This window comes from Argiope bruennichi, chromosome 1, assembly GCF_947563725.1.
Source record: "Argiope bruennichi chromosome 1, qqArgBrue1.1, whole genome shotgun sequence".
NCBI classification, from domain to species: domain Eukaryota; kingdom Metazoa; phylum Arthropoda; class Arachnida; order Araneae; family Araneidae; genus Argiope; species Argiope bruennichi.
Genome location: NC_079151.1, coordinates 135,931,004 through 135,955,318, shown reverse-complemented (window position 1 = coordinate 135,955,318; position 24,315 = coordinate 135,931,004). Strand labels below are relative to the sequence as shown.

Genomic DNA, 24,315 nt, shown 5'->3' with positions numbered 1-24,315 from the left:
CAGAACATTCTAGTGAAAGAAGAATGTTGTGTTCGAAATCAAAATTGATAGTCTGGAGCAAATGAACAAGATTTTATATTGAGGAATACTCCCGAAAACATTACGCACTCAGCACTTAAGAACATGGTTAATTGCCCAGAAAATCAATTTATATAATAGAAAACAATAGTAATTATTCAGATTATTAAATATTTTCAACTTTCTACCATACATTCCAACCAATGTATAGTAATTTATAAAAGGCTTTCGTTTAGAGTAATATCAAGTAATTTGATCTTTAAATTGCTGCCTTTTTTTGTTTTTGTTTGTTTCATATTTATTCTCTATAATGCATTATTATGATATTGATCTGTTATTAATTTATATTCAGAATATTTATTTCAAAAATGGCAGTGAACATTAACGAGCAATTAAAAAAAAGGGTTCATATTAAATATAAAATTGAAGTTGTGAATTAATATTTATGTATTTTAAAAAAATGCGTATAATCATGTTTCTAAATCATATCAATGCATCTAATTAAAGAATTTTAACCAGTATTAAATGACACAATCTAGTAAGAATATATAGAAATATACTAAATATAATAATAAATTAACTGTAGAAATTTAGCCAAAATAATAGGTAGCATTCAATAAAATGTAAAAAGAACCAAAATTTCTTTAATAACTCTTTTATAAAAAGATAAAATGAAAACGAGATTATATTTATTAATGACCATTTATATATCATGGTTTTGTAAAATTATAAATAGTTTATCATATTCACTATAAATGCTAATTTTAAACTATAAACATCTTACTTAAATTACGAAAAATTACGAAATTTACAAATAATTTTGCAGTTTGTGCATTGAAATATTAGAAATGAATTATCAAAAATCACATTCTAAAGAAGTGAAAATTTCCAAATAGGTAAAGTTTTACAATAGAATTTCATTTTAACATTTTTGTGCTTGTTATTTTTGTTATCATATTTTTTTAACAATTTTATACAATATTACTTAACAATTAACAATTATTATTTAATAATTAAAAAATTAACACACACCACACAAACACATGCACACGCATCACACATCCGCGCACATATAAGTTTCATCGAAAATTCAACAAAAAACATTAACGATAAAAATTGAATATATTGACTTACCTTTGGCATCACATAGAAGTACAGCCAGTGTTGATATCAAAACGCATGTGGTTAATATTTTCGTCATCTTCTTCATAAGTTTATTAATCTGTTTGGAAATTCACACAATTATCATTTCCCTCTTGAAATTCTTCGAGTCAAATCAAGTTTTATTTATTTATTTTGCATTCAATGAAATATCCGATATGTTTCTTTAATATCTATAAAACACTTTTCCTGCAAATTTCTGAAACGTGAGTCACTATTTACACACCATTAAGCAACGATCTCTATCAGTTATAAATATCTCAGTCTAACTATACACAAATTTTTCCCCAAAAATTCCTGCCTTGTCAGCTTTGTGTACTAAATCTTCCAATATAGAAATCCAAGATTATTTTTAAGTACACAAAACTTTTTCACCGAATATTTCTACTTTGTTTATCAAAATTATTTCTTGCATGTATTCTTACTTCGACATCACTCCTTCATTATGAGTCTCTCAGTGTTTCGGATGAAGAAATGCGAGAAGTAAAAATATTCTAATTTTGTAATCTTTAACATAAAATGACACCGAAATTCTTTATTCTGTTCAGAATTTTGATGTAATTTCACAATTATTTTCAAAATAAATTTCTGTTGAAACCAATAAATATATGATAATGTGTTTCGTCTAAAATAGCAAAATTGATATTTGTGTTTTCTGGTTTTCAGACAAATAAAAAAAATCCAAATAGATTTTCTTCATTTCATTTGAAATTTTTTTAGACAGAAAAATTTCCATAACAGCATTGAAACATTTGTATTTTTGATATACATTAATGTTTAACACTTTTCCTCATTTATTCACAAATCCGCAGCAATTTTCAAAATTATATACACTACACTTTGATTACGCATTTATAAAATTGTTTCCAAATCAACAGCAAATTTATGAAAGCTTAAGTGTATTCAAACCTTTATTTCAAATCTATAAATTCTGCATAAGACGTCTTACTGCTTTTTAGCAAATGTTATCAAGGATTTTTTCCTCTTTGCCAAGAACAAATTTATGATCATGCAATGCTAGGTCATTCCAAATTTTTTTCATGTAAAAGAATCGTATCTTACTCTGCTTATTTTTAATTAGATATATCGCACTTGTACACTTCCTAAATCCACTCAGCAATGTAAAGTTATTTCAGAATTCAACACTCAATAATACATTTAATAAACAGTGCAACTTAAAATTATTTCATAATATTATATATTTTATATGACATAATATCATAATGTTATTCGGTCCTTGAGTTCTTGGTGTTTTGCTGTTAAATTCCTTAAAAAAAGTTTATTAGATTAGTTTTAAGTTTCTTTCACATATATTTAAATTATTTCCACATATGTAATTTAAAGACAAAATTGATATTTATAACAATACCGTCTATTTTGATTTGTGGAATTTCAGCCCAAGTGTATTTATTTGACAGAAAAAGTTATTTCTAAATTAGAAAAAGAATTTCATATTCCCAAAGAATGCAAAGAAAGCAAAATGAGATATCGCATAGAAAAGTAATCCAAAAGTTGTAATAAATTGTCTTCGACAACTTAAATAAGAGTATTTATAAAACAGCAGTCTCCGAAATAATTCCAAAGGAGAAAATAGTATCCAACTATTTTGCGCACTAACACATCACAAATTAGTTCAATTCAAATCCAAGCGACCGTAACAATTAAATTTTCCGAATTAAATCCACAAATATCATTAAAAGTTATTTCCTGGTATATTTCCAACGACGTGCATTTCAAAATAATTTCCAAAAATTAGAACAAAATTATCTCATTTCCATCTATTTCGCTTCATAAAGCATTCCAGTTCAAGTGACTGCACCGGTTAATTTTTTCCGACACTTCAAAAAAGCATTACAATCACGTACACGGACATTGATTTCTACTTTGCGCTTCTTCACACAGCTAGGGGTCGTCCTTTCTCGAATACGGGACTGCACGGGTTACGGTTACCGTCGACTGCGATGTCAAAGCGTCAGGAGTGTCTGAACGACTGCTGGAAGGGGATTGAGTTCTGGAGATCTGAGACGCCGGCAGTGCCCCCGTGTGGCGGACAGGTGAGGCTGCCTCGTTTCGTACAGGTCTTCGGGAGAGTAGCATTGTTCCCTGCACCTGAACTTCTTTCCTGCGCTGAAGTAATGAGGAGGGCTTGGCTGAGAAGGGAAAAGTAGTTAGAAGGAGATAGAATATGTCAAGGAAATTTATTAGCCGCTTAGGGTATGGGACGGAAGAAAGAGGTGGACATAGCTGTGTTTTTAAACGTAAGGACATTTTGATTAGCATTTGTTTCTGGAATTTTAAGCACAAAACTGGTTCTGAGAAATTGTTCTTAACTACCGGAGACTGTTACTGAGCTTTGGGAGGGAGAGGGGGGGGGTCGAAAGAATACTAAGATTACTTTTCTTAAAAAAGATTCATTCAACCTTTATAACTAAAATAATTGAGACTTTTATCTGCATTTGTAAGACTTCCTAAAATTTAACAGACTAAAAAAATAAATAGAGAGAACATTTTTGATTATATTTTTAGAGATATCGTTAATTATTTAATTTTATCATTTATTTTTTTAAGTTTAAATGAGCTACAGTTTTTCTGACAGTTTTGGATCAGAGCATTTTTCTTTTTCCTTTAGAAAGAGTGATCAAGATTAGAAAAAATTAAAAATACATATTATAGCTACTTCTATAAATCTATCTATAAAACCATCTATAAATTTTCCTTTTAATTTATTATTTGCAGTTAAATTTTAGCAGATAAATTTTTGCAAATATTTCTACGGTTATATTCAGCGTTGTGTACAATATTTTACTGTACAAAAACTTCGTGTATTTCTATTCGAATATCATTTTAAATAGGAGGTTATATTTTATGCCAACTATATGCCCAAATCACAAAATTTGATTTCATTGTCCTAATTGTTTCCAGAAAATAAAAAATATCACTGCGCAAGTAAAATAAAATGTATTGCAGTACAGATACACCTGTAAACGCACTGAATAATGGTTCACGTCCATTTATATAGATCTTACAATAAGACAGATGTGTTTTTTTATTGGTAAAAAAAGTTCTATAATTTAGCTAGCAAAGACAAAAGATATCTTAGATAAAAAATTCAGATTCAGAATGCTTTCGTGGTCGGCATTTTAAAGGGCAGGTGTCTTACACATGTGTATTTATTAAATAAAAATAGGAAACATCTAATAGCGGGTGGCAAAATCTATTCCGAGCCGTGGATCAACGAATCCATCATTTTTATTTTAATTCTTCTCATATATATATATGAAGTATTAAAAAAAGCATTGTAATAACGATAAAATTCAAACTCGCGATTTTGATGAAGGTCTACGTTATCAGACCTTCTCAAATTAATGAAAAATAGTTTTTATAACTACGTTTCTCAATATATAAATAAGATAGCTTCAAATTTCTTAGAACAAGATGGATGAAATTCGGTAACGTAAAAAGTAGCATAGATATAATTTGATAACAGACTTCGCATCACAAATGCAGATCTTTGTTAAATCTGAAACAAAATCAGACGAACTATTATTGACCGTCAGATCTTATGTACTCATGTAAGCGGAATATTCAAAAGCGTAACAACTTATATAAATAATACACACTCCACATTTTTGGTATCTAAATTGTAAATCCATATCAAATTTTGAACCAAATTTGGTATGGATCTAACGAAGCGTTAATTGTCTGTCGAAGTTTTGTCATGCACTAAAGCGAGATACCAAAAATACCATAGCCTGAATAAATGAGATGTATTACATGATACTGTTACTTTGTTTATTACAATTATAGATTTGAATCAAATATCTGGTATCAGTCAATCGGAACAAAAGGCATCAAAAATATATTTTTGGTTTTCTGGTGTTTCTGTATTAACAGTGTATCAGTGAATAATCACAAAAGATATTGATTCAGTAAAAACATTAGGTTCTCGCCAAACATTAATCTTTTGTAACTGTTGTTTGCCATGGGTATGTGTTTCAGAAAAAAGTGGATATTTCCTGTTCTATAATACGAAGTAAACTACTCACACGTGTGTCATGCAAAAATAAATATATGAACACTCGTGGCATTCACTGCCTTGTTCAAGATCCACAATTTCATGCGGATGAGAGGTATAAAACGTATGAGTCAAAGTTTCCTGCAGATTTCCCAGGCTGTTTATGAATGAAATAATCTAAGAAAGCAAACAACGTAAATACAATTATAGTATATTAAAAAATAAAAAAAATCCTTCTTCATTAAAAGCGAAATTATTTATCGGTTCATTTTTCCTCAACCGACCTGCGTTCTATTTACCCTCTGCTCTCTAAACACTTGGTAACTTTGTTAAAGTGAAGTATTTTTTTTCAAATATTTGATGATTAATGGGAAATTGAACTACATTCACTATTTAGAAACTACTCCGATGCTAATTCTCTGGTTCATTTCGTCTAGCACATTACTCACCGGACATATCTTCTACTATCCAATCGAGAATTCTATATTATCCAGAATTAATGCCAATATAGAGAATAAACTGAAATCAATCCTAAGCATATCTGTGAAAAGGTGGCTATGTTATAACTAACATTTCTGGAGGCAAAGTTCAACTTTTCAATCGATTTTTTATTATTTTTCACAGTTATCAACAATTTGTTTTAAATTGAGACATTGTTCAATAAGCATCCTAACTGGTAAGATTCTTCTTACAAATAAGGCGAGCATCAAATAGGAGATAATACATTTTACAATACCATTTATTTCATTTGTGCTTAAATTTCAGAAATGAAAATGATTCTTTCAGATGTATTACTCAAATGTAGAATTTTTAATAGATTTATCTTGCTAGAACAAACACAAATATCATGCCTTAGACGATCAAATATAAAGATCCGATTATGGCAGGATTACGAGCTTAGCTTAGAAATAATTTATTTCAAAATTATTTCTAAGCTTAAACCGGAAGCTTAGAAATAATTTATCACGCAAAATGCATGATAATGTATTTTATGGTTATTTATTCAAAATGTTTTACAGGTGTTTTGTTACTACTGGGAACATTTTACATTATTATAAATTAGTTCCTTACGAGAGACTTAAATACCTGGCACATAGTACCTAGTCTTAAAAAGCCTTGGAAACTTAACAATGTAAACAATTTCTAAATTGGAAATAAAGTTATTCATTTAATCCTAAAGAAATTGTCTACAATCTTATTTCATAAATTATGTACGAAATTGAGGATGAGATCATGGCAGAATCTCTGTTTTGGGATTGAAGATTTGTCGTAAATGTGTCGATTCATGATACATGCATTAATTAAACAAAAAATTAAATTGAACGACACATTGTGAGGCAGGTATGGGTATCTGCAGAGGGGTCCTCGTCATCTGACCCGTTAAAGTTACAGAATCTTCCTAACACAGTTCTCGTATAACATAAAAACGAGATATTAGTCTGAAGTAACCTTTATTGAAACTATTAGAGAGTTAGAAACTTCGTGCTTTTGAATTGGGATAAAATGATCATTTTGATGAACGAATCGATATCGTTTCTCCTAATTTTCCAGAGATCAGTCTCTGCTTTGGGTCGAATCATTCGTAATAAGTTGACCGAAATACCTTAAAACTATTGAAGATTGATAAACCAAACAAAGCGTCCAGTTACAAAGCCTAGAAATTTTGGCAGAAGTTGGTTGTTAAACAATTTATTAGATATTCTTGTCCTCATCACATCACAGGGTTAAATTTACATAATCTATTCCCAGATAGCTTAGACGTATCTTCAAATCGAAATGGGGTCGTGATGGACTGGTGGTAAGGTCTCGGCTTTAGAAGCGGAGGGCTTCAGGCCGATTCCACCGAAGAACCGTCGTGTAAGGGGGTATGTTGCACTTTAAATCCGTCATGACCAAATGTCCTCCCGCTGGTGTGGTGTGGTGTGGTGTGGAGAGGGGGTGTTCCAGCTCAGGTATCGTCCTCGTCATCCGACCGCAGTTCAAAATTACGAGGTCCGTCCCAAAATAGCCCTAGTGTTGCTTCAAACGGGACGCTAATATAACCAAACCAAAGCAAACCAATCAAATCGAAATGTTATTCTAAAGTATATATTACTGATACTTCTTGAAAATCATTTTTGGAACTAACCTCGTAAATATGAATTGGAATAAAATAACTATTTTGTCAAATTGATCGATGCCATTTCGCCTAACTTCCCCATCACAACAAAAATAAGAAGTATGACTAAGGCGCAAGATATTTAAGGTATTCTAATAAGTCGTGCATCGAAAATCTTTGGTGGAATAGAGGGACATGTCCTTAGGATCATGTCCCAGACGAGATCTTTAAGCTGCCGTGATTATCAAAATTTCTGTTTGATCTATTATTAATTTTCTACGAGGATTGAGTTTGTGCACTCACTCAAATACATAACTTAAATTTATTAGATATTAGCATTTTCTGCCATTTTTTAAAAGTAACAACGTTTAAATTGCCATTTGTATGTTGCTAAGCAGTGTAAACTAAAAGAAAAGTAAGAATGAAGAGTCAAGAAAGAGATCGCAAGCGAAACGAGGTGCCTGCAGCGCCCTCATGCGGTGGCTAAGTGTTACTGCGGTCGTTCATACAGGTTCCAGTGAGAGGATACATAATTCTTCTCTCCTCTAAATGATCCTTCGTGCTTAGAAGTAATGAGTCTGGTTTGACGAGTAAGAAGAGCAGTTGAGATATGTCGTGAAAATTTATTAGTCACTCAGATTGTGAAACAAGAGAGAGAGAGAGAATTAGATTTTTGAATTTGAGAGATCTCTGAATGGCAGATTTTCGTTTGATGCTTCAGCCTAGGCGATCATGATTTGTTTTGAATATTAAATAATAAATTTGTATGAGCAACACAGATTAAGATCTATAATGCTTTTAAGTCAATAATACTTTGGAGTCCTGTCGAATGATTTTTTAGTAAAACAAGAGACACAATTTTATTGATATTTACTTTAATTAGGCCTTCTGATTTGAAACATGTTAGAAGAAGAGTGTTGCTCCTATTAAAAATGAAAAAAATAGAAAAAATGTATATCAAAAAAGTAAGAACGATAGTTATTAATTTTCTTTTTTGTTTTGATTTTTAGAATATAATAATGTCTGATATTTTTCCCAAGAAGAAAATGTAGTTTTACAGAAAATATTTCACAGCCATTTTAATATTAATCACAGGATAATAATTTACTAAAAATGCTTTTCGTTCTGCACAATACTAGTTTAAAAAAGGTATATTGATTTTTCTTTTTCAACTAACAACTAATTATGCAGAAAATAATGATGTGTTAGTGCACTTCAAATAGATTCTTTGCTTTACTAAGCACATTCGAAAGAACACTGATTAATATCTGATTGAAAGTCACTATCAGTATTTATTATATGTTATCTCATCTAGTATTATTTAATATTCGCAGCATGCATCCCTTTTTATTTCCAGAAAAAACAATTCCAAAATATTTATTCCCTACAAAACAATATGTAAACTAACCACATCTAGCCAGTTGGCAGCCAAAATCCACTGTCAAAGGAGTTAGCTCAGTAATGACCCGGTTTTCTACAACTAACTTTCAATAACTTGAATTCTTTACCCACGTGTTAGATATTCATTGTACTAACTCACAGCATTGGATAAGATTATCGTTATCTCTAAAAGAGTCACAAGAAAAAATTCACTCTGTATGTAGTAATGCTGCTTTATTTACTTCGTCATGAATGGGATGTCATTCTTCTGGAAGAAAAATATAATAACAATAATCTTTTAAAATAAAAGAAAAGCATGCAAAAGTGCTGTCACTGAGAGAGTGCTTCTCTTTTTTTTCGTATAATTCTTCAAAGCGGTTCAATTTTTTGCAATGATTGATTTATTATTTAAACATACAAGTCATTTTAATATTTCTTATAGCACTAATTGTATCATTTTAAAATAATTATGAATAGAGCATTCCAATTAATGCATTCCTTTGGTAATAGCGTTTACTATACAAAAGCCATCATAAAAAATGGATGTTTTTATAAATAATATGCTAACTAATTTTTTTTATATAAAGATATAAATACATTAGACCAAATTAGATCCGAAGCAATAATAAAAATGAACATAACATTTGATTGTTACATCTAATCAATCCACATGACATTTACTTGATTCACATAAAGGTTCAGATTAATGCAATTCCTCCGGGAGTGATTTTTGCTCTTGTAGATAAAGCTAGGTTTCCAACCACCAAATGAGTTCACATAACTTATAACTATTTCACGTGATAATAAGATTGATCTGTCTAGGTAATGATTTTTACTTCCTCGAAGCATGGCAAGGATGCTAAATATTAAGTCAATAGAGCGATTATTTTTTTCAGCAACTTCTCACCCCATCAGCTACTGTATAATAACAGCTTTTCCTCCTTCCCTCTAATATTATTTCCTATCCATTAACAATCGGTTTCTCTAATCTCGTTGAGCAAGAACAAATTGCCGAAAAATTTCTAAAGGGGCTAGAGTGACGTTGTTTGGAATGTTCTCGCTTACATTCTAGTGCCCCTGAGTTTCAAATTAGAATACTTTTAAAAGTATTTTATTTTCAGCTTTCTTTCGAACAAAAGAACAAAATCAAAAAAGTTTTGTGAAATTCTTATTTTGTATTTGTTATGTCTCGATTAAAATCTAATATGATTTGTGGACCTCTCCATATAATAGATTTTTAAAAAAGTGGAATATCTGGTCATAATATCATAGAAATACCTGGTAGTGATTTTCCCATTGAGAGATTTCTAAGGTCCACCTAATTTATTGCCAGTGGCTCCAGTGGTTCAGTGATTTAAGTGGTCATCCTAATTTATTGCCCCATGTTCTAGCTTCAAACAACACTATACGGAAAGAGAATCTTCCTACTCATTTTATCCACCTCATGAGCCTGTCAGTGGCCTCACAGCGGCGCATCCTATGCATCTGCAATAGAAATCCCAGCTTTTGTTGGCACAAAAGTAACATATCAGACATTGGGTTTCCTTGATTATGAGGAAATACAACAATAGAAAAATATTTTCTGTCACAATAACGTAGAGAATGAAAGAAATGGAAGGCATGTGAATTGGAAGGAATTTTTAATTCGCTCAGAATGGGCGGATGTTGTAGGAGGAAGATGCTTTCATCTGATTGATGTCTGATATATTATTTGAGGTACTGGTTCTCCCTCCCACGGTACTGGTTTATTCTTATTTACAGTGCAGTCATTGTTAATAAATATCTTAGTTTATTTTCGGATTCTAAATATAGAATTATGAGATGTTTTATTTCAGTGAATCGATTTCTTTGGTAGAATCGTGATTTTAAATCTGTGTGAAGGTATTTTCGAGGGAACTCTGAGCTTTAAATCTTGACAGAATGGAAAAGATGTTACCAGTCTAGTACTCCAATCACAAAATTTCACCATCGATTAAAATTAATAAAATGAATCCTTTTTAAGTTGCTCTGTATTGTACACGCTAACGCTTTTCACCTCCATAATATCTCAGGTCTCCTGTAAAGACATGTTTTGATATTTGCGAATGAATCAACTTTGTGCTAAATTGACTTTTTAGGATCATAGATTATGTAAGGATCAACTAGAGATTTTTATCTACTATTCCATAGCTGTATAATGAAAAATTAATTTGTTGCTTATTTTTTGCACACTACTGAAAATCACCTAATCAGTTATGGTCAAATCATTTCCAATTGATGTCTAATTCACTAATAATTGTAGCATTGTTTTCACTTAATGTGTCAAATACCTTGAATGGAGGAACAAAGAATTGATTAGGATAACTCATAGAAAATAATTTTAAACTTTACATGGAAAAACAGTTTACGCTACTTTAATCAGAGTCTGCTTATTTTAGCTTACAATTTTATCTTTTTAAAATAAATTCTATTTTGTTTGGAAAAATATTTGAACTTAAAAAGGCTTTTCTCATTAAAAACAAATACCCTTTGTTAAAATGATGTTGATAAAACTTCTTTTAAGATAATATTTAAAAAGGTGGCATTCAACTTATTTATAAAAACATAAACTTTCAAGAAAAATAGACTTTTCATTCATAAGAAATATCCTCCATAAATATATTTGCCTTGAATAGCAGGTAAACTGTAAATTATTTCATCGCTCTTCAAACTGATATACTTTTATAAAAATACTGCTGTTTATCTTCTAACTGACGATTCCATGATGCATTCATAAGTATGTATTAGTTTTGGGAAGACGGCTAATCTGTAAATATTTGAGTTCTGAGACAGCAAACATTTCACGTGATACTCAGTTGTTGGCATAGACTTGGCGCTAGATTTTTCTGGCAGCGAAGTTTCTATAGATTTCCATCTCTCACTGGAATGTGTATTTTTCAAACCTTAGCGTCAAATTTCTCCTTTTATATGATTGATTGATACAGGAATATAAAATTTTCAGCGGCGTCGATTTCTATCTATAGAGATGTATGTATATATTCATGTAATAAATAACACTTTCAAATTTTTCAATATCTTGTTTATGTTGAAGTTATAAAATTTATTTTACTTGACCTTACTGCTGATTTTTATTTATATCAGAAATGTCAGAATTTTCGATATCCTCGGATTTCTTTCATGAAGGAAAAGAAAATTTCCGTCAGGGATATTAGAAAATAATTTTAAATCACATTTTGTTTTCTGATACATAAATAACCTTTCAAAACAATAAACGAAATTATTTTCATAAAATTAATTCTGATAATTTTAAAATCAGTTACAATAAATAATCATGAAACTGGAAGGGGAAATAATCTTCTTAAACTGTAGGAATAAATTTGATTTCGCTGATTTTGAAAGAAAAAAAAATATTCTTCAAATATACTGGAATCAGCACTTTTTTCTAAATTCTAAAAGCCTAAACCATAAGCAATAATAATAAAAATTCTAAGTATTCAGAAACAAAAAAAATGATCAGTTTCCATTTTATTCTTCCTAACCTTCTCCAGTGACCTAGTTGGTTATTATGAATATTAACAAATTGAACATATATTAATATACATTATTATGTATATTAACAAAAATATTAATCATAAAATTAAATTCCTGCCTCAATTTCTGTACAATAAGTGAAGGCAACAACAAAAAGATTTGAACACAGGGAATGTTTCAATACCTTGGACCAGAATAAAAAGACATTAGTTTGCACTTAGATTTATGGATGGTTGAAAGTTAGGAATCCCTTCTCCAACGAAGAATTCTGGTGGAGAAATTAGGAAGAACAGATTATGACATTTCAGTCAAGATGTACACATATAGCCTTTTCATCAATTTTACTATTTCATCTTTAGCACTAAAACCTCATTTCATATGCATAGAAAACTTATTTATGAGGTGATTTTGGTTGCAAATTTTCATCCTACTTATTCTCCGCGAGAAGTGATGTGAAATCCTAATACCCAATTTATAGAATTCCTGTATCAAGCACATGTTCATAGAAAGGAATCTTTTGTTTATAACTTGCGTGTTACTCATTAGAAAAAACGTAAACATTTTTAAGCGAAGGTCGATGCCCTCTGTTTGCTTGATAAGAAAAGATAAGAAGCCATATTTAAGGAAGAAAACTTCAAACTCTAATGCTACCTTTGCATCTAAATTACCAAAGGACAGTGCCGCTGCGATAAAAATACATGCACTGTGTCAGGTAGAAAATAGTTGCTAATACTTTCGATTTTCATAAGTGATATGTGGGGAGCGCAATAAATGTGGTGAGCACACATTCAGCATTATTCCGCCGAGAGATGGGGAAAACCGCTATTCTCAGTTTGGTAGCTTCTCATTCACAGTTTTTTGTACTCCCACGCGTAATAGTTAAGGCAAAATAAACACAAATTAATGATCAATTGAAACATACAGAGTAATCAGAAGAATCGTTGTGGAAACAGCACCAAAGAGGGAAAACAAAGTTGAGACCTAAGGGACATCTCCAGCAAAGGTACTTCTCCTTCGTCAAGAGATATATGCTGGTATTGCAGTTGCGGTAAATCGACATAACATCATTAATTTAGTCTACATGTAAGCGAGAGAGGACGAACAAGGGATTTGAGAAAAAACAAATTTAAGGAAGTAGGTTATGAATTTCCTCGTCATTTTGCTGTCATTGCTCTTATCCTCCGTCTTGAAAAATCAATGGACTAAGGAGAATTTCCGCAAAAAACAACTCAGACTAGTTATGATTGGCTCTTTCTGGATTTCCATCTAGAGGATAGAAATAACATTGATCATCTTCCTGAACACTTTCAAGGAATTGGAAGACCTCAGCAAATAAATCATGCTGGTGGCGCTTGGATTTCTTAGATTTTTGATGCATAGATATGGTATGCGTCATTTTCCATCTTCCAAAACGGCAATATACTTCTATGCATTGCCACTACATCATATTTCTATCTCAATTTCTTCGTAAGTGCTCAAAAGTCCAGCTAACCAATAGAAGATAACACATTTTAAAAGGTATCTTCTTTTCATGAATTTACAAGTGAAATTATGGTCCTCATAATAGAGCATTTCTTCATTTCATTATTTTCGACATCTTTTCCATTCGCGTTCCTTTACATTATACTTTCCTCAGAGATATAGGATTTTTTTCCGTTATTTCACAAATAAGAAATACCATCTCGAAAATATTCACTTTGTCAAAACAGTTAGAATGCTAATTTTCAAAGAAATAGCATTACTTAAAGTAAATACATGAATGAAAAAAGGAAAATATATAATCGTTATAGCTAGTTATTATAGACATTTAAAAAAATTACTTTTTGATATTACATTATGGGTATTGATGCTTCGAATTATGATGTTTTCTTTCATCAAAAAATATCCTGACAACTGAAAAGGATCCAGACATCTAAAAAAGATATTCTTATTTGGAAACAATTTAGATTAGTGCTTCAAGAACTGATATAAATTTAATAGTTCTGCACCAACAAAGAATAAATGACATTAAATATTTCATAAAATAATTTAGATAAAATTCCAACACTTTAAAAATTCTCTTTTCGTCTAGTCTGCATCTTAGAGCTTAATCTAATATTAATCTATAAATTAATTACATGCTCACATAATTGTAGAATTACCAGATAATTTTATTTAAAAACTTTTTTCATTGACACGTGATTGTACAATTTTCCTGAAATATTTTAATTGTTCGAATTTTCATGTTTCTCTTCATCGAATCGAAGTTGCAACTGCTGACCAATATCATTATGTTAAATTTCAGTGGATTAAAATACTATTCTTGCCTCTAAATGCGACTGATTTGTGCTTATGAATGTTTTTATAATAGAAAAATAATGTAATAAGGCACACGAATTTAGCTTGGAAAGTTCGACCATAAGTAATATATCTTTGAAATTGAGTGCATATAACAAAGGAAATATTTTTATAAACATTTTCATTTAATATGTTTTTCACGATATCGTTGTTTTTGAAAGATCGGAGCCTACTTAGGTTCAACTAATCACTTATAAACAAGTAAGTCATGTAGTTCTTTTACCAACAATTTTGCTGATTTTTCTTTATTAATATTTTGCCTTTTTGAGTTGTATATCTGTTATTTTGGTGAAGTGGCATTGTTGGCGTTTTGGGCCCAAAATCAATTTCAACGAAATTCGCATGTTTACAAAAGTTTTGTTTTTGTTATATTTTTACGAGTTATTTATACATTGAAATGGTTTTAAAATCATTCCATATCAATTTTTTTAAAAAAGGTTAGCATTTTATTGCTTCTTAAAGTCACAAAAGACACACAAATTCAAGAGAATTTTCTCACATTCATAGGAAAACAACTATCAATTTACATGAATACAAAATATTGAATATATATATATAACGAAAAACTAAGCGAACTAAAACGAAACAAAATAGTTTCGGAATCGCAACTAAAAATTATTTCCTATTCAAACTAAAACCAAAAAACTTCATAGTATATATATATATATATATATATATATAACATGGTGTCCTTGCAGATCCCTCCAAATACATACACGTAGGCGTTTAACTACAAACGCCTACATTTATGCATTTCAAAGCATTGGAGTCGTTCTTCTATTATTTAAATGCATATTATTTTGCCTACAGAAAATATTTAGCTTTAGGAAATTGATTTCAAATATTCAAATATCCATTTCATTTCCATGATAAAATTAAAGTTGCATTAAATTTTACTTTGTACTTTCTTCTCATATGTAAGAAAAATCAAGATAGAACAGTAACATTTTCAAAAAAAAAAAATATTTGAAAAGGATTTTATCAAATATTTATACTTTTAATTCTTGAAATTATACTATATTTTGAAAAACCAATGCATTAACTTTAATCGATTTAAATTTTATTTCATATTTTTGTATATCACTATTTCTTTAGTGTGTGTTGTAGATATCAGTTTAACTGAGATCAAATAAAAGAGAGAGCGTCATACCAGATTTTGTCATAATTTATATACGAGATTGATACAGTCACTTAATGGATTCCTAAATCTAAATTTCTAAAGACATAATGATAAAAAAATGCATGTGGTACATTTTCTTTGGCCACTACTACTGCGAATACTGATTGAAAATAGTGACTTTAAGGCCAATTTTAATTATGTCAGAAAATTTGAAAACACTGAAAGATATGATGTTGAAAGATGATATTTGCTTTTCTTTTGTTGTGAAGAACACATTTGGAGGAATCTAGATAATTTTGAGAATATTTTCTCAAAATTTTTCTTTGCTAAACAGGATGATAGGTGTAGGGGAAGATGAGGAAGGAGGTCACAGATTGACTAGTTTGAGGCTGACGGGGAAGCTTTGTATAAGATGCCAGTTTGGTAAAAAGGTCAATGATATAGATGCATTATGATAAAGACAGTAGTCTGTCACAAACAAATCCTGTCGATACTGCATCGTTGAGTGGTGGAGGAGTGGCCAGTTGTATACAAGAAGTGTGAATCCTCAGAACATTATTGATATTACTGATTTACATATGACTGTTAAATATATGGAAGCGATACACAGAAACTACTGTAACATAATTTTTTGTAATAATGACCCTTTTTCTTCAGAAAATTAATTCAATTTCATAGAGTATTGTTCTGATTTTTTTTTTTAAATATTGATTTGAAAGTTGTAGATATGTACTACTGAATAAATAAATACAACTAATTGAAAATAAAAATTTGCAATATAATTAAGAAAGATATTTCTGCATTTCAAAAAATAATTTTGAATATTGGCTCTCTACCTATAATATATTTCTCTGTTAATATTCAAACAGTACCAATTTTTATCCATACATTACTTTTTTGATATGAAATTTTAAATTTTCAATAATTTATGACAGCTCCTGTAACTTGGAGAGTTTAAAAATATTCAAAATGATAATTTTTGACATATATATATATATATATATATATATATATATATATATATATATATATATATATATATATATATATATATATATATATATATATATGGATAGATAGATAGATATAGATATAAAAATCTACGTGCTTTTCTAAAGAAAAAAAATTATTTTGTCGTTGTTCTGGTATTGCTTATTATTTTCATGTCACCGTTAAGTCAATTGACTTATACCTGTTTTCAGACATCATTAAATAATTACTCTGAAACAAATGGAAACAGGAAAAAGATATACGTATTAAAAAAATAGAAAATTCAAAATATAGTGGAAAAGTATTCGAAAGTTGATGTTAGTTTTTATGAGTTTACATTTAAGGAGAATATAACTATTTGAAGAAATATTGCGCCGAAATAAAATTGAAATGATTATGAAACCACATATATATTCCTTTTGAAAAACGCCACAGAGCCAAGGCTAGTTGTCTAGATAGTTTAGCTAGATTTACGTCCCGTTTCGAAGCATTCCAAAGATTATTTTTCAGACAGACATAGTAAATTTGCCCAAGCGGCAAGGATGACATCTGTACAAGTCACCTTTTCTTGTAACATTCTCGTCAGTTCAGGGTGGAGACATTTGACCTCAATGGTTCAAATTGTCAAGTCATGCGGTCGTTGGTAGGGGCGGGTTCTGCTTCATAATAAAAGAAAATCTTAATTTGAAATAATAAAAATTTTGACTTCTATTTTGATCTCTAAAATTTTCACCTTTTGAAAAATCTTCTTGGAATTTTACGAATCTTCTGATGGTATCGGTGAACTGAAACAATATTAGAAGGAAATATCTATCTGTTTCTCGTTTGCGTTTTGAATGCAATGGTAAATTGAAGTGAACCAACCTGCACTTACTGGTACTTGATACGCAATGCTAACTTTAAATAAGTCAATATGTCGTTACTGCTAGATAGGAAATGGATCAATAAGTCCTTTCTACTATAGAGGAAACTGACCAACCTGTCCTTTTTTCTATATAGGAAGTAGATCAATCAGCGCTTACAGCTAGATAGGAAATAGACAATTCGTCCTTACTACTAGATAGGAGATAGATCAATAGGCCCTTAATTCTAAATAGGTAATCATAACCAACAACCTGCTTTTATTTGCATTTGATATACAATGATAATTGAAGTAGACTAATTTGCCCTTGCTAGTATATGATACGCAATGACAGGTAAACATTTCTCCAATTTTTAATTAATGATTTAAATATCATTAAATATGAAATGCATACAAAAGTTTGCTTCTTCTACATCATTTAAAAAAATCATAAGAATATGGGTGCAGTAGTCTTCGAGAATTTGCACATAATTTCTGTCTGAGGCAATTAACACCTAGCAATAAGGAATATTTATTATTAGCTGCTATGCAATTACAGAACTCAAAATATAACTAATAATCCAAAAGAATGAATTCTAAATTACCTAGGTAATTCTTTAAAAGTTTTAATTATTCAGAAGCCATTATTCATAATAATATTTACAAGTATCCCAATACTTTTACAAGTCTTAAAAATATTGGTAAATTCTTTTAACACATTAAAGAACCATAATCAATGAAAAGCAATATTTGGAAATTAATCAATATTCTCCTTAATTATATTTATTAAATTCATTTCCAATTGCCTTTTCTTACCAATTTTTGTCAAGAACTTGAGGTAGTAATTATCATTTCTATTATTAAGTGTAAAAACAAAGCAAAGAGTATAGTTTGGAAGCTTAGTTCCCTGAAATTAGTGTACAGTGGTGATTTGGGACCACCATTTGTCCCAAGTAATCCGTACCGTTTGGCATAATGGCTCCCTAACGCCTTGCCTCTAAGAGAAATATGAAAATCTGGCACTGAGAAAAGATTCAGCGATTTAATTCTCCAAAAATAATTAAATAATTTCTATGTTAAATTGAATTGAAATATTAATAAATATTTATTTGTTCATCAAGAATAAATAACTAATCTAATTGGCTTTTATAGTCTTGATATCTTATTAAGGAAACCAACGAAAGTCATATCCCCAAAACTTTCTCGTTCACTGCCTAGCAAACGTGGCATGCCAAAGAACGCTTTATATGGCAATGGTGTGTAGTAGTTATGAAATACTAACTTTTGGCGTAGATTTTGCATTTTTACTGGATCTATCGTGTCATCCTTGGCGAGTTTTTGGCGATTACTTCCTGGAATGTGTAATAGTTGAAAATCGAATTTGGTTTCTAAAAGCGTTTTTCTCAACTGATTGAAACAAAAATTTGACAGAAAACTGCACTTATAGTCACAAAATCCCGTACCAAATTTTATATATTTACTTAATTGCGTTTTGAATAATCATGTTTACGTGTTTCTGAAAGTACAGACCGACATTTGCTCAACTCTTAAATTGATTTGTCTCAAAAATTGACAGGCGTGTACATTATAATTGTTAAATCGGCCTGCTCAATTTTATTTGTATAGCTCTCTTCGTTTTGCAATTATCGAGTTAATTTATATTCGAAAAGCCGATTATATGAACTTACTCTGAACATATTTTACGCAACGTTAAGAAATCTACAAATTTGATGTCGAAACCATATACCAAATTTCATCTATCTGCTATTTATTCATCTATCTACTATACCTATTTCAAAGCGTTTATTAGTTATCTTTGTCACATTCAGACAGTCTTTATCAGTTATCTTTGTCACATTCAAACAGTCTTTATTAGTTTTCTTTGTCACATTCAAACAGTCTTTATTAGTTTCCTCTGTCACATTCAAACAGTCTTTATTAGTTTTCTTTGTCACATTCAAACAGTCTTTATTAGTTTCCTCTGTCATATTCAAACAATCTTTATTAGTTTTTCTCTGTCACATTCAAACAGTCGTTATTAGTTTTCTATGTCACATTCAAACAGTCTTTATTAGTTTTCTCTGTCACATTCAGACAGTCTTTATTAGTTATCTTTGTCACATCCAAACAGTCTTTATTAGTTTTCTTTGTCACATTCAAACAATCTTTATTAGGTTTTCTCTGTCACATTCAAACAGTCGTTATTAGTTTTCTATGTCACATTCAAACAGTCTTTATTAGTTTTCTCTGTCACATTCAGACAGTCTTTATTAGTTATCTTTGTCACATCCAAACAGTCTTTATTAGTTTTCTTTGTCACATTCAAACAATCTTTATTAGTTTTTCTCTGTCACATTCAAACAGTAGTTATTAGTTTTCTATGTCACATTCAAACAGTTTTTATTAGTTTTCTTTGTCACATTCAAACAGTCTTTATTAGTTTCCTCTGTCATATTCAAACAATCTTTATTAGTTTTTCTCTGTCACATTCAAACAGTCGTTATTAGTTTTCTATGTCACATTCAAACAGTCTTTATTAGTTTTCTTTGTCACATTCAAACAGTCTTTATTAGTTTCCTCTGTCTTATTCAAACAATCTTTATTAGTTTTTATCTGTCACACTCAAACAGTCTTTATTAGTTTTCTATGTCACATTCAAACAGTCTTTATTAGTTTTCTTTGTCACATTCAAACAGTCTTTATTAGTTTTCTTTGTTACATTCAAACTTTTGAACATTTTCCAAATGAATTAACATTTTTTCGAACAATCTTTTTCGAACTCAGAATGGTATACAACGTAAAGATTCGTCGAAATCTCGAGTTCGAATGTTTGGATGATAACTTTCTCTAAACTGCGTATACAAGAAAAAAAAATAAAAATACGAACTGGAAAATGTCAGGCGATTGCCTTTGAAACTAATTAAGATTACATTATATGCATAGTAATCTTCAATGTATCATATAAATATTTTAATACTCTTTCCTATATTTACTAAATTTCCTCACCTAATTTCTATTTGACCCTCATATCGCCACTTCGGAAAAGTTCAAATAAGTTCAACTGAATCCTTATCTGGTCTTTATTTCTTATCCCTTTGGTTCTTCTCTTCATTTTATTGCCTTTCACAAAATACATCCACCTCTGATAATGATTCTAACTTTCTGACCATTTCGACGCAGGTGATTTCACTCATGTCAAAGACTCATTACTTCTTTTATGGATTGGACTGATTGGCGATTTAAAAGAATTGGAGAAACCATCATGAAAGGTTTCGAAATCTTTCATTCGATATATCTGAAGCCATAGAACATTTGTTTTTCAAAAGACCATTAGTTAATTTAGCAGCGAATCGAACTTTTAAGCCAATATTTTAAAAGTCGAAGTCTATAATCCCAGTAATACGTCCTAATTAGTTTATGGAAATAATATACTTCTACAATAACAAAATTATCATTACAGCCTTCTTTTGTTAAGTCAAGTATATATAACACGGAATCTTTTGTACTATTTCAAAAAATTATAATAGCATACATTTTGTGTTTTATATACAATTTCCCCCGCTATTTCTGTGAAAAACGTCAAATATTAGTTTCTCATAACCTGAAGTTGCTTAGGGCGAACATTGTAAGAGCTTTATTTTTCTTTCCTCCGCTTACGCGATTGATTACTGCGAATCAATACCGAACATTTACGAAACATTTTTTTTTTAAATCTTAATCACATTCTGGTACGTTTTAACTATAAACTATTTAATAGCGTTTCTGACTAAAGGCAGTAATAATAAGTAATTTTTATAAGTAATTATAAGTAATTTTTTTCCATAAGTAATAAGTATTTTTTTTAAGTAAGTAAGTAATTTTATAACTAATTAGTAATCCATAAGTAAGTTTTTTATCAAAAATAATATTTCTAGTAATGCAAAAAATATCCTTTCAAATGCTATATATAATTCTGAAAATATAGTTTTGTTTATATAAAATTTGAAATTATATAATTTTGAATATTTAAAAGTTATAATCATCTATGGTGATATTCATACCGTTCAGTTTATTTATATTAACATCATGTTTGAAAGCAACTCTAAGGCTATTTTGGATGGAACCCCGCAATTTTGAACCACGATCAGATGACAAAGACAGCACCTGAGCTGCTATCTCCCTATCTTAACTTCCACACCACACAAGTGCAAAGACGTTTGGTCCCGACGGATTTAACCTGCACCACACTCGCTTACACGACGGTTCTTCGGTGGAATTTTCGGTCTTGAGCCTGAAACCCTTTTCAAACCCGACACATGAACGCCACCCCAGCCAACGAGGCCCTTTAATCCACTGTCGATAATGCCAGCACTGCAGATAGTCTATAAATTTGCCCTTACCTATAGGGTAATGAGAAGTCTATTCCCGGTAAGAAAAATAATTAAATGAGTGTATGACATAAAAAATTACAGTCATTTTCAAAAAAATATGTCATAAAATGCACTAATGCATTTAAAAGGTTTCAGAAGTCACTCTCAATTTCTCGTATACGAAACACCTTAAGAAAATGTATTACAATCTTCAAAATATCGAACTCTGGAGTTTGAGGAAACTCTACATTCCAGATCTACCTGAGATAATTACAATTACATAACAATTGAGATAATTACGACATAGGCCTGTTGCTTTGTCTGCCTGTTTGTGATCGCGATCATTCAAAAACACGTTGAGCTAGACATATAAAATTTCGTAAATGACCATGAAAAAAATCTGTCTACTTCTATCAAATTCTGACTGAAATTTATTCATTAGATGTCTGGCTGTCTGACTATCCGACTGCAAGTGAAAACGATAACCGTAAAACAAAAAAAGTTAGATAAATAAAATTCTGACATGGAAGTTAAACATCTAAAATGTAAATTCCTATCAAATGTGGAATTAAATCTGTGAAGATATCGACAGTCTATCGGTTCTGTTCCTTATCATGCATGCAGACACGGTATCTCAAAAATACAATGAGTTAAATAACTGAAGTTTGGTATGAGATCTTGTGATTCCATTTGTAGTTATGTGCCATATTTTGGGAATACGCCAACAAATAGAAATAAATATATTGTTTTCTTTTAATATTGATCTTTTAAAACCTTTTTTTTAAATTTCTTTGAAACCATGGCATTTTTTATGTATCATTTTTTTTATCCGTATGAATTTGTCCCTGAACTCATATGGATATCTTAAGTGAAAATTCAATTCTGTTAGTACCGTCAGAAGAATGTTAAACGAAAGAATTTATTTACGGTTTGCCCATAGACATACTTCAAAGTTAGCAAAATGTAATGAACACCTTTCATACACTGCAGAAATAGAAACAGAAGGAAAAAGTGATGCAATAATAAAAACAAGATATAGAGTCTCACTTATTCCATGATCAATCTCACCTAATAACAGCTTACAGAGGAAAACATAAATCATTTTACTAGAAAGGGGGAAAGAAAATGAATGTTAAATTCCAACAGGAAATAAGTTGAAGGGACTTTGATATCAGTTGTTCTTACTTTGGTTTAGTTATATTAACGTCCCATTTGAAGCAACACTAGGGCTATTTTGGGACGGACCTCGTCATTTTGAACCGCGGTCAGATGACAAGGAAGACACCTGAGCTGGCACCCAGCTCTCCATACCACACCACAACAGCGGGAGGACGTTTGGTCAGGACGGATTTAATGTGCAACAGACCGCTTTACACTACGGTTCTTCTATGGAATCGGGTCTCGAACCTGAAACCTTACCATCAGGCCAACGCTCAGTTCTTTTTACAAAAAGGCGTATAAAAATAATTACAAGGTGTGACAGGTTAGTTAATAAATTTGTTTAAAATAGAAAAAGAACAATTTTTTTCTGTCCTCCAAGACTTTTAAAGATGAATTTATGAACCAGCATGAGTGGGCTATTTGAAACTTTTTATAATAAATGTACTTGCGTATTATTAACTGTAGAATTGCGAATTGTTGCAAAAGAGCTTGTAAGTGTCCAATTTTCGATGATTAATCAATGAGATGTGATTAATAACCGTGTACCAGGAAACCAAATCTATATTTTTGATATCCTTTGCTCTACAGATTCAAATCAAAATTTGAAACATAACTATAATTAAAATCCCAAGATCACATAACAAATTTAATAACGTTATTGCTTTATTGAGATATGACGTTTTTATGCCTTCAAAGTAAAGCCCAGCATATACGACTTTAGTTATAATAAGATATGAAAATATGATACGGACTTACACTTTAGATGCTAAAACTGAAAACTGAATTTCATTTGTTAAGGTTGTGATACGAGAGGACTGAACCTGGGACCTTGTGGTTCGCAGTCCAGTAACATAACCAGGATACAAAAGCAATTGGTCTGGTAGCGTAGTTGTTAACTGGCTTATAATCTTTCACCACAGACTCTCCTTTCAGTGAGTCGGAGGTGAGACGAGCGATATGTTGTTGAGAGGTGATGTATTAACTGTTGATTCTAATGCGCCTGTACCCATACTCAAATGGGTACAGGCGCACGTTATGGCGAGCGTGTGGTCGCAGATGCAGTTGCTGCGTCAAGTGAGTCTGACGACTTTGCGTTGCTGCGTCAAGTGACTCGGATGACTTTGGTTTGCTGTGGGTAGATGGCGCCACAACAGCTGTACGAAGGTTGAAGGTTTACCGTAAGAGGTCACCAATGTGGAAGATTATGATGCTCGAGGATAGAACCTGGGACCTTGTGGTTCGCAGTCCAGTAACATGATTATGATACAAAAACAATTGCTCGGGTAGGGTAGTTGTTAACTGGCTTATAAGCTTTCACCACAAGGTATTGAGTTT

The 24,315-nt window shown here is 30.6% G+C and overlaps 1 protein-coding gene across 1 annotated transcript in view; it reads right to left on the bottom strand.

Moving 5' to 3' along the window:
- LOC129967701 (nephrin-like) overlaps nt 1-1,735 on the bottom strand; it is a 632,974-nt gene extending 631,239 nt beyond the window's left edge. The window contains exon 1 of the mRNA XM_056081905.1: nt 1,153-1,735. Coding sequence (XP_055937880.1) covers nt 1,153-1,228 — 76 coding nt within the window. The 5' untranslated portion in view covers nt 1,229-1,735. The remainder of the gene's footprint in view (nt 1-1,152) is intronic.
- Nucleotides 1,736-24,315: the final 22,580 nt, after the last annotated feature.